Source organism: Pelophylax lessonae (assembly GCF_965119305.1).
Source record: "Pelophylax lessonae genome assembly, chromosome: 9".
NCBI classification, from domain to species: domain Eukaryota; kingdom Metazoa; phylum Chordata; class Amphibia; order Anura; family Ranidae; genus Pelophylax; species Pelophylax lessonae.
The window spans coordinates 35,232,773-35,245,616 of NC_138776.1; the positions used below are offsets into that span (position 1 = coordinate 35,232,773).

At 42.8% G+C, this 12,844-nt stretch overlaps 1 protein-coding gene across 1 annotated transcript; it reads left to right on the forward strand.

The window, feature by feature from the left end:
- Positions 1-8,560: 8,560 nt before the first annotated feature.
- Positions 8,561-12,641, forward strand: LOC309563167 (trypsin-like; the record flags this gene model as incomplete). The annotated part of the gene is made up of 5 exons (XM_082267501.1): positions 8,561-8,600; positions 8,790-8,940; positions 9,816-10,069; positions 11,617-11,753; positions 12,492-12,641. The coding sequence occupies 5 exons, from the start codon at positions 8,561-8,563 to the stop codon at positions 12,639-12,641; spliced, it is 732 nt and encodes a 243-aa protein (XP_082123627.1).
- Between the last annotated feature and the right edge of the window lie 203 nt (positions 12,642-12,844).

The following is a 12,844-nucleotide window of genomic DNA, read 5'->3' on the forward strand; positions in this document are numbered from 1 at the left end:
CCTGGACCGAAGAGGAGGATCCTCCGGGGGGGTTAAAAAGTGAAGCGTTAGCTAGTGAAGTATGGATATATCCATTATTGTTGATGTTTAAGGTCGAACTGGTGGGATTTGTGATAAGGTATCTTTTGATATTCATTTTTCTTACGTATTTTTGAACATCTATAAAGGTATTAAACTTGTTTAGAGTCTTCGGAGGTGCGAATTTCAGGCCTTTGTTGAGAACCAGTTTCTCTTCCTCCGAAAATACCTTTTTAGATAGATTAAAGATGCCTATATCCGTTATACCCGTCTTCTTTTTCGACCTGGTGCGCCTCCCCCCTCTGGTCCCTCTCTTTGTTCTGGATCTCTTTGGTAGGAATAATTTTCCCTGTGAAAATCCATAGGGTGTTGTTCTCTATTTTGATTGGAATTATATGTTTGAAAGGGATGTCCTGAGGGTTGTAAAGGTCTCCTCGGTGAATAAAACGCTTCTGGGCGTGGTTCCCTATTACGGTACCAACCCTGATTGGGTGTGTGTGTCGGATGTTGGGTAATGACCCTATTGACACTATGAGTGTCAAATTCTTGATCCTCCAACAGCGCATACCGGTTATAGGTGGAAATGGGTCCACCCCTTCTTGGTGTCATATTATGATAATTTTCATTACGTGGGGTGAAATTTGGATTGGAAAAATTCCCATTCCTTCCTTGGGGGGGTCTCGGTGAATACCAGTTATTAGAAGGGTGTCTTGGACCTTGATTACCCCAATTAGGGGGTGGTGGTCTCTGATAATTATGTTGGTTATTCTGAATGGGTCTATAATTGTTCCCAAATTTATTTGGGCGTGGGGCCCCTCCTCCTCCTCTATTCCCCTGTTGGTTTTGTCCTCTTAGGGGGGTGTTATTCCCTCTAATATTAGGGGGTTGATGTAGTGGGGCAGTATTAGCAGGTAATTCCATGGGTTCTTCTTGATTAGAATCCCCCGCCACAGTGTTTTGTGGCCTGTTACTCTGCCACTTAAACACTGTGTTGTTCTTGTAATCATTGATGTCCCTATTAAACTTACGTTTTTTCTTATTTTTTTTTGGTCGTTACCCTCTTTCTCTAGATGTTTTGAGAGGAGTTCTGATTTTTTCTTATATTCCTCACCAGTGGCGGCTGGTGAAGTTTTAAGATGGGGGGGCGCAAGACCCCGCCCTTCTATTTTGGCCCCTCCCATTTCTCAGAAGCCACACCCCTTATAGACCCCACCCATTTTGTCCCCTGTATTTTGCTTGCGTGAACCAATTCTCCCAATATATCACATATTAAGGGCTCCATCGGTACTAGTATATCCCATAATAGGGAGCAGGGGCCCTATTATGGGATACACTGACAGAGTGGCACAAACCCCACAGTACAGGCCCCTTGTACAAACCCCACAGTACAGACCCCCTAGCACAGACCACACAGTACATGCCCCCTTTCAATGTAGTGACCAGCGTACATGCCCCCTTTCAATGTAGTGACCAGCGTACATGCCCCCTTTCAATGTAGTGACCAGCGTACATGCCCCCTTTCAATGTAGTGACCAGCGTACATGCCCCCTTTCAATGTAGTGACCAGTATACAGGCCCCCTTTCAATGTAGTGACCAGTATACAGGCCCCCTTTCAATGTAGTGACCAGTATACAGGCCCCCTTTCAATGTAGTGACCAGTATACAGGCCCCCTTTCAATGTAGTGACCAGTATACAGGCCCCCTTTCAATGTAGTGACCAGCGTACATGCCCCCTTTCAATGTAGTGACCAGCATACATGCCCCCTTTCAATGTAGTGACCAGCGTACATGCCCCCTTTCAATGTAGTGACCAGCATACATGCCCCCTTTCAATGTAGTGACCAGCATACATGCCCCCTTTCAATGTAGTGACCAGCGTACATGCCCCCTTTCAATACAGTGACCAGCGTACATGCCCCCTTTCAATGTAGTGACCAGCGTGCATGCCCCCTTTCAATACAGTGACCAGCGTACATGCCCCTTTCAATGTAGTGACCAGCGTACATGCCCCCTTTCAATACAGTGACCAGCGTACATGCCCCTTTCAATACAGTGACCAGCGTACATGCCCCCTTTCAATGTAGTGACCAGCGTACATGCCCCCTTTCAATGTAGTGACCAGCGTACATGTCCCCTTTCAATACAGTGACCAGCGAACATGCCCCCTGCAGAGGTATGGCAGTGGGAGAGATGGGATCAGGCAGAGGGATGGTGGTGGGAGAGATGGGATCAGGCAGAGGGATGGAGGTGGGAGAGATTGGATCAGGCGGTGGGCGGGATGAGATCAGGCAGAGGGATGAAGGTGAGAGAGATGGGATCAGGCAGAGGGATGGTGGTGGGAGAGATGGGATCAGGCAAAGGGATGGCGGTGGGAGGGATGAGGGCATGAGGCAGAGAGGGATGGCAGTGGGAGGGATGGTCATGGGATGAGGCAGAGCAGAGGGGGATGGCAGTGGAAAGGCTGGATGGATGGATGGTCATGGGATGAGGCAGAGCAGAGGGGGATGGCGGTGGAAAGGCTGGATGGATGGATGGTCATGGGATGAGGCAGAGCAGAGGGGGATGGCGGTGGAAAGGCTGGATGGATGGATGGATGGTCATGGGATGAGGCAGAGCAGAGGGGGACGGCGGTGGAAAGGCTGGATGGATGGATGGATGGTCATGGGATGAGGCAGAGCAGAGGGGGATGGCAGTGGAAAGGCTGGATGGATGGATGGTCATGGGATGAGGCAGAGCAGAGGGGGATGGCGGTGGAAAGGCTGGATGGATGGATGGTCATGGGATGAGGCAGAGCAGAGGGGGATGGCGGTGGAAAGGCTGGATGGATGGATGGTCATGGGATGAGGCAGAGCAGAGGGGGATGGCGGTGGAAAGGCTGGATGGATGGATGGTCATGGGATGAGGCAGAGCAGAGGGGGATGGCGGTGGAAAGACTGGATGGATGGATGGTCATGGGATGAGGCAGAGCAGAGGGGGATGGCGGTGGAAAGGCTGGATGGATGGATGGTCATGGGATGAGGCAGAGCAGAGGGGGATGGCGGTGGAAAGGCTGGATGGATGGATGGTCATGGGATGAGGCAGAGCAGAGGGGGATGGCGGTGGAAAAGCTGGATGGATGGATGGTCATGGGATGAGGCAGAGCAGAGGGGGACGGCGGTGGAAAGGCTGGATGGATGGATGGATGGTCATGGGATGAGGCAGAGCAGAGGGGGATGGCGGTGGAAAGGCTGGATGGATGGATGGTCATGGGATGAGGCAGAGCAGAGGGGGATGGCGGTGGAAAGGCTGGATGGATGGATGGATGGTCATGGGATGAGGCAGAGCAGAGGGGGATGGCGGTGGAAAGGCTGGATGGATGGATGGATGGATGGTCATGGGATGAGGCAGAGCAGAGGGGGACGGCGGTGGAAAGGCTGGATGGATGGATGGATGGTCATGGGATGAGGCAGAGCAGAGGGGGATGGCGGTGGAAAGGCTGGATGGATGGATGGATGGTCATGGCCCATGATGACCATCCATCCAGCCTTTCCACCGCCATCCCCCTCTGCTCTGCCTCATCCCATGACTCATGGGATGAGGCAGAGCAGAGGGGGATGGCGGTGGAAAAGCTGGATGGATGGTCATGGAGGACTGACAGGACAGGAGGACCACGAGGACTCACCGGTGGTGATGTCTTCTTCCAGCAGATGACCTCCGGTGGTCTGGTCTCCTCTCCGGTGCCGCCGTCACTCCCGTCCGGTGTCCACCCGACTCCATCGCCCGCGGTCCGGTCCACTGCTGCGAGTGACGTCAGCCTGGTCAGCGTTGGATGTCCTGGATGCTGTGATTGGTCCAGGCTGGAGGCTGGACCAATCACAGCCAGGAATCCACGAAGTGGGGGTTTCCAAGGAATCTGCCTTGCGCCCAGGTTATGCCCCCCACGCCCCCCAGAAGGCAGCCAATCGGCGCCTCTTCTGGGTGGTAACCCCACCCCCCCACCCCCTCCACATCGGCTGGCGGCGGCGGCGAACGCAATTTTTTTTTTTTTTCAAACTTTATTGCTCGTTTTGCAATCTTTTTTTTTTTTTATCTTTTTTTTTTTTCTTCCTTTTTTCAGGGGGGGCGGCGCCCTGGCGCCCCCTATGCACCGGCCGCCACTGTTCCTCACTGTCTTTTAGTTCTGTTAAGGAACTTTTTAGACTAACAATTTCAGTATCAATTTTAGTTAATTTCAACTTTTTCCTAGAATCAAGTTCCCAAGAGGCGTGATGTCTTGGAACAGAACAAATTCAAAGACATATTTCTAACCACCTTTTCAACCCAACATTACCTCATCAAAAAAATCCTTAAAAGACATTGGCCTGTGTTAAAAAACGATCGCATTTTGGGCCCAACCTTACCAGATCAACCTGTGGTAGTTTACAGAGGTGTTCCATCCTTGAGACATCAAATAGCCCAGAATGTAATAGAAATCCCAAGAAAACCCACATTCTTTGCTGAATTAAAAGGATACTATCCATGCCGCAGATGTAACATCTGCGCTATAAATAGCTTTAAAGGAAGAAAGATTGAAAAGTTTCTTTCCACTCAGACAGGAAAGGAATATTCAATCAATTCCTTTATCACCTGCAGCACAAAAAATGTTGTATACATGCTACAATGTAAATGTGGGAAACAGTATGTTGGCCGTACTACCAGGGCCCTGCAGGTTCGCCTCGGCGAACACGTTGGGAATATAAGAAAAGGTTTCCCTGGACACAACGTGTCCAAACATTATAGCTTATGTCATCATAAAAACCCTAAACATACCTTTTTCACAGCAATTGACAAATACACTCCCCATTGGAGAGGCTCCAATGCCAAGAGAGAAATCTCAAGGGCCGAAACACGATGGATATATTGTCTCAAGTCTTAAGTGCCATTCGGCCTAAATGTCGAATGGGACGTAAATAGCTTTATTAATAATAGCTAATATGACTTTTTTATTTTCCTTTGTTTTTATCTGTTTAAAATTTTTTTTTTTATGTAATTTTAAAATGATTTTATGTGATAATAATATATGGTGATATGACGGAATACATTACTGATAATATGATTGATGTAAGGAACGAACATCTCCAGGCTATAATTCCAAATTATATCTTTGATACCATTTGTATCTATATGGGATCGGGACTAAGCACCTCGTTTGTTTTTTCTCAGATTTATTTTTTCTTATAATATTCACTAGTTTGCATAATTAATTTTATCCACTAGATGGCGTTGTGCACAATTTATTTTATACACATTTTTCACTATTTTTTATACACTATTAATTTAGTTACATTATTATTTATGTTACCCCATAAACATATGAATATCAATTGGTAACTCGTTTGATATCTCTCCATTGTAATAAATAAACTGCAGTGGATAAAATAGTCCTGGAGACGCTGAAAAGTTCTTCCTCTTTTCATTTTCTTTGACATCATTTCTGCCCTCACTCATGTAATGCTGAGTGTTTTACTTCCGCCCTCTTTCATGTGATGTATTTCCGCCCTCACAAGATGCCATTCAGGGTGCTCATTTCCGCCCTCCCTTACAGACATCCTGGAGACATGCGCGGCCCCGCCCGCCTCATGAATACGGGGTATATAGGCGTGGAGTCACGTCTGATGGTCACACCCCTGATGACACTAACCTATGGCAAAACCGGTCGGGTGACCCAGACGTGACGAGACCACGCCCCCAACAAGCCGGCTACCTAGATACTAACAGCGAGGGAGATGTTCGTTCGTTTCCAGCGTACCTGTAACCTTTAGATGCCTTGAATTCACATCGCAAATTTTCCCACTATGTGGACATCGCCATTGAGAGTTTAAAGGAGACATCCTGTGGCCATCCTTGGCATTACACTTAAGCTTTCTGTGGTCTACTCATTAGTTTGAGAGACCTACCCGTTCTGGTAAGCAGCCATCTGATTTCCCTGGGTGATTTGCACATCGGTGTCTATTATATTTTCACAAGGAATTGCGTGGATGCACTCTTTGGGATCTTGTGGCACACCTTCTTGGATTTTCTTCTAATTTTTGTATGGACTTTATTGGGATTTAATTTAATTATTACCCTTATTTTTCACTTTATTATAATTTACACTGGATGATTTATGATTTATGTGATTATTGATTTACATTGGTGATATTCACATTTTTAAGGAATACTGATTAATTTCTGGTTACCTTATCCTCACACACATATAGAGTGATATATATGATTTTTGTATTATATATTTTTATATTTTTTTGGTGATTTCATTATTCACTATATTCTAGCGCAGCACATTTTCGTTCAATAGTGCACAATACAGTTTGAGTGCAGTCACTGCAGAAATCATTCTTATTGAATGAGAAAAATAGGCTTTATAACAAACGCATCTCAGAAACAAGTGTGCTTGATTCATTTTCCATGGCAAATTTAAAGGCCAACTGATAAGATTAGTTTAAAATGATAAAATCTTATTGTTCCAACATGATAACATATTCTTATCAATAAAGTGAGAACTGCAGAAGAGCAAATGGTTGGAGGGTCTGCATTCAGGCCAAACACTGTGCAAATTTCTTTCCTGCAGCCACGAGTTACAGGAAAGATCTTTGCGAAATTCCGCCATCAACAAAGACAGTCTGACAGGGAAATCCCTCCTGCCGAGCAATTGTCTGCTCCTGGCAGGAGGGCAGGAGTAGCCAGTCCCCGCCGGCTACAGCCACTAGCGATAATCACAAGAGAATACGGCAGGCTGGTTGTACAATTCATTCAGATTGCCCATAATTGATTCAAACCATTTATGGCCAGCCTAAGAAGAGTTGTCCCACCCAACCGATCTAGAATTGTGTTGCACAGTCAAGAGATGTGGAGGAGGTAAAAAAAGCATTAAAAAAATCTCAAACCAGCTTGGTGGGTCAGGAGATCTTTGGGGGTCAGTGAATATGTAAATTGTTACAGAACTGCAGGACCCATCTGGGGTATGGTACTTACGCTTGATTGGCTATTGGTGGTTCCCCCAAGCTGTACAGCTGTGTTCAGATAAGGCCTAATACAAAGAATTAGGACTATTCACAATTTTAGGTTAAAAGGATCTATTTACTGCTGAATTTTCTTTTTGTTTGAAGGTTGGAAATAATAGAATTGTCATCTGGGTTTCTCAGGCTTTCTTTGTTGCTTTTATGTTAATTTATGTGAATTTATTTATTTAAAGTGGTTGTAAAGGATGAAGGTTTTTTACCTTCATGCATTTGATGCATAAAGGTAAAAAAAACCTTCAGTGTGCAGCTCCCCCTGAGCCCTCCCTAATAGTGACCTAAGTCCGATCTCGATCCGGTGATGTGCACAAGAGCTGAGGCTCTCCCGGATCTCTCTCAATGGCTCCTGCTGTTGCATCTCAGCATCTGAAAAAAAAAAAAAATTCTGTACAAACACTTTAAAGGATAAGGTTACCTTTTGGAACGTATTTAGGGTGGAACATGTAACATGTTCCAGCAGCTGCAGCCTTTCCCCCTCCCCCCAGCCCCAGTGACAGGGGGTGGGAATCTTCTCCTGATCCCTGCTGTCAATGTATGAAAATAAAATGGCTAAGTGAGGCTGCGCCCACCTGACCATGTCATTCATTCATAGTGCTCTATAAATGGGAAACTACAAGTCCCAACATCCTTTGCAGCTGTCGGCTTGTAGTTTCAATGAACTACCATGATTCTTTTGAGAACCAAAGAAACCATGTTTGTTGATTGATTCACAAGATGCTCAAAGTGGAGTTTTAACCCTGTGAGATTGCAAACATAAGACAAGAAAATAGAATCTGAGCAGGTTACCATTATGATGTAGCCACAAGTTCAGCTTTATGCTGAAATTGCGCTAAACTCATCTGGTACATCCGAGTGACAATAGGTTCCAAATATTATCATCAAAGGTTCCACATGAGGGCCACTTGAACCAATCAAGATGCATGCTTTCTGTGGTTCTGGCTATAATTATTTTCAAGAAGTTTCTTAATGTTATCATTCTAAAAAAATGAAACAAAGATTCATTGCTCTGGATAATACAGATTGTCCTACTTGATCTTCTTCAAATGAAGCTTACTTACTTTTAAAAGTTATTGAAAGTTGATTTTAAGTGATTTTTATAGGTTATTATAGATGTGTTCCCCAGGTAATAGCATAGCCTTAGAGCAGTACACCCAAAATGGGTCAAACATTGCTTAATACCTTAATCTGTAAAAGTGGTAACCATCTTTATTGATAAAACGTTCTTGTCATTATAAAACAATTTGATCTGTTGGCCTTTAAAGAAGTGAAATTGAATAGTTTGAAAAAAATACTGAATTACCAAGATTAAAAAAATTACCAAAATTGCCGATTGTGGAGGTTGCTGATGTGTAACAAAATGCTGATAAAACTGTGTATACATTAACCTGAACATTTCTTATTGACACAGCTGGCCAGTGCACATGTGGGGGGATGGGGGGGGGTCCTGGTAAAACATATAAATACCTACATTATTAGTAACAAATTGCTCACTGGTAAAATCGACACCATGAAACTCCTTCTGATCTGTGTGCTCCTCGGGGCAGCTGGTGAGTACACGTGTATATATATATATATATATATATATATATATATATAGATGTATATCTATATATAAGGTATATATATTGTATGTTTATTTGTTTTTGTAAATACTATGTTTTTTTTTTTAACGTAGACTTAATATATCCCTTTGCGTAGGCTCTCTATATGTAATCAGTACATGTTGTGTTTTACAGCTGCCTTGGACGATGACAAGATCGTCGGAGGATACACCTGTGGAGCCTATTCTCAGCCCTGGCAGGTATCTCTGAACTCCGGATATCACTTCTGTGGTGGATCCCTCCTCAATTCCCTGTGGGTGGTCTCCGCTGCTCACTGCTACAAGGCGTAAGTGCATTTTTATGACAGCACTTTTTATTGGAATAGGCATTGTAAAAGGTAGTATTTATTATTCAGAGCTTTTACTAGCCGATTCACCAACAAAGTGGCATGCTGGTTAAATGGATGGTTGGTTGGTCAGTGGGTGGGTTGGCAGGAGATCCCTTGGGATGGTAATGCCCTTATTAGTGAAGATTAGAACTTATTTATAAAGTGCAATCAAATTAAACACAAATTGGTTGGTGCTCCTAATCCCTTGCTTACCTATAGCGCCTGTGTAATATCCAAATCAGATATACATAGATAACCGTTATTGTAAAAAATATAGGGCTCCTAACAATAATTAAGCTAGACCAATGAAACTATGTAAAAATCACCATACCAACATTTCAGCTGTAATGGTTACTTTATTTTTAAACCCTTTCCCCAGGTATTTTGTAATATTTTGAATAGATTGGGGATAAGTTAAAAATGCTACCAAGTGTTATTTATTCCTGTGACCGACTATGGAGTGTTTTTCTTCACTTCTTGTGCATGTGATATGGGGTCGATTTAGAATGGGTCATACTAGAATGTATTTTTGTTTGTGTGTCCTTTGAAAGTAATTTTATACCACTTCCTGTCTTGGACGAAAGTGAGGATACATCTCCCCAATAAAAAGACAGGCCTCTGACAGAGGCTCTATTCCTTCCCTGCTCTATACCAATTAAATGTTCTCAGTATCCACAATGACTGTACTTACCTCCTGTACCTACCACTAGCGATACACGTTCCATATTAAGCAAACCTACACTGCTGTTCAGTTTGAAACAAATTAACTGGTTCCTATTCCTTTGTTTAAGATGCAAATTTATACTGATTTCATTGAATTTGTCTCTATACAGGAGCATGCAGGTTAGACTCGGAGAGCACAACATTGCTGTCTCTGAGGGCACCGAGCAGTTCATCAACTCTGCCAAGGTCATCAGACATGGAAGCTACAATTCCAGAACCCTGGACAATGACATCATGTTGGTCAAGCTGGCCTCTCCCGCCACCCTCAACTCCTACGTCAGAGCCGTGTCTCTGCCCAGTGGCTGTGCTGGCGCCGGCACCAACTGTGTGATCTCCGGATGGGGCAATACCCTTAGCAGTGGAAGTAAGTCAACATAACTGTAACATCATCTATTACTGATAATAAATGAGGTTAAGCTCCTCAGGTAAATTTGCCAAAATTAGAAAATGTAGGCAATATTACTCCTTTGAGGAACAAATCCCATAAATCCTAACTCTGGCCAGTTAAGAATTATTATGCATGTCTCCATCCCTCCAGCGATACCCTTAGCAGTGGAAGTAAGTCAACATCACTGTAACATCATCTATTACTGAAAATAAATGAGGTTAAGCTCCTCAGGTAAATTTGCCAAAATTAGAAAATGTAGGCAATATTATTCCTTTAAGGAACAAATTCCATAAATCCTAACTCTGGGCAGTTAAGAATTATTATGCATGTCTCCATCCCTCCAGCAAATAATGATCTAGTGTTTGTTTTGTCAAGGGGTTGGGATGACACAAAGTAATGTTTAACTAAATCCAGAATCCTGCAATCTTCTTCCCTGAGGTTATGGTTGTGGTGACCAGTCTTCTAAAGCCCCTTTTCTTGCTATTTCTCGAACTGGTCTGGTCACTGCCCCTCTTGCTGATTTCATCACGTACAATGTAGGACCACCATAATGACCAGTGGCCATGTCATCAGGGTGACTGCTTGAAGATGTACCCCCCCATTTTGCAGAACCGGAGGGAATAGGACCATACAGCAGGATGTCCCGGGGTGAGATAAATATTACTCTGTATTATCTCATCCCCTAGAATAGAAAATGAGCACTGGATCCTTCATGAGCTGGGAAGGGGCAAGTTTATTTAGACTTTGCTAAAGAAAAACAAAAAAAAATACTAAAGTAAAAAACAAAAAAAAGAAAGAAATACATTTTGAAATGTTTTTAAAACTCCCCACAATTTTGGATTTGCTGTCATTTTCAGTCCCGTTGATAATGGTCATCAGGACAAATAAAGTAAAATGAAGACAAATGAATGTCTTCAGCGAGGACTCAGGCAGAAATAAAACTTGAAAACCCCCACAACTCTAAAAGTTTTGACTGTAACTACACCTTAATATTGACTGCTTCTTTTGAACTGAAAATTCAGACCGGTCTCTATAACTGGAAGAGGGGTGGGATGGTGGATCAGCTGTGTATGTGTAATGCCATCTTCTAATATTTAGAGCTATTTAAAACATAGGCTGTATAAGTTATTCGCAACATAGTTGCAAGTCACCATGGTAAAGATCTGCAGAATATCCACAAAAGCACCACCTGCTGGCTGAAAGTAGTAAAAATAATAAATAATTGTATTTTTTTAAAAATTTCTCTGACTAAAAATGTTTTAAGGAAGTTTTTTTTTTTTTATTCTTCTGGTTCAGTAATAGTTTAATAAGTTTTTACAAGAGAACAACATTACATAATGTAAAAACAAAACTGAAATACATGTTACAACCAAGGTACAACACAAAGAATGAGTGCCAGCTAGAACTCGCGAGGCTTGCCTAGCTGCCATTCCATGCTTGTCTTTTTTTTTAACACATTTTGTTCTTTCTCATTCTGTCTCCAGCCAAAATTTTATTAACTGCCATTTGTTTATTAATTGTAGCCAGCATGCCTAACCTCCTGCAGTGTGTGAACGCCCCCATCCTGACCGCTGCCCAGTGTAGCAATGCCTACCCCGGAGAGATTACCGGCAACATGATCTGCATTGGCTACCTGGAGGGTGGCAAGGATTCCTGCCAGGTAATTGCCACAACTTCATTTAATTTTGTATATAAAGTAGTACTGCTCAAATAAATGTGTCATTTCAAACAAGTAGTAGATTTCGTAGACTGGGAAAATAGTTTTTCATATTTGTTTAAAGTAAAAAAAAATGTATATCTATGTATAAATTATAGTCCTATGTTCAGGAGAAGTTTTGAAAGTAGATTAAAGACATTTCTTCCCAAGTAACTGCATAGTAAAACAGATCTTGTTTAGCAATATTCATCATTAGTTATTAGTTGCAAATGCAAATAACAAAAGTAAGCCAATGAGGCAAAAAATGTTGTCTTAAAAAACTAATATGTAATATATTTTAGCTTGCCAGTCCTTAGATGTGGTGGCTGCATTTGTTTTTTTTTTTTAGGGCTAACAATATTTTTAGCAAGTACAGAAATTAACTATTGATCCTACAAGAAATGCAATGTCCTTGTCACTTCCTGTGAGATTATTGGAAGCAAACACAGGTTACGAATCCTATCACAACATTTTGTAATAGCAAAGGTAGTCATGCCTTGGTGGCTACCATGGCTCCTTCCATAGATACACTGGAGGTAATGCATTTTGCCACCCAGGGACAGGAAGTGTGTTATGCTCTGGATTACCAGGTGAAAAAAAGATAAAGCTTGAAAAAATTAAAACCAACGCAGCCACCACATCTAAATACTTATAACTTACAGTTTACCCAAAGTTCTAAAAAATGCTTTTTCTATTTTTCAGGGTGACTCTGGTGGCCCCGTGGTGTGTAATGGACAGCTCCAGGGTATTGTCTCCTGGGGATACGGCTGTGCCCTGAGAAACTACCCCGGTGTCTACACCAAGGTCTGCAACTTCAACTCCTGGATCGCCAGCACCCAGGCTGCCAACTAAACTTTCAAAGGAAATACCTTATTTAGATCATTCTATTCTCTGCTTCTAGAATACATGAAATGGTGTGCTAGGCTCAGACTTCAAACCTACATCCTGTAACGACTGAATAAACATATTTCTTGTTAAAAAATAGAAATAGTTTTGTTCATTTTATTTATTACTTCAACTATTCCTTCTCAATTGCTGCATGTCTTGGCTACAGA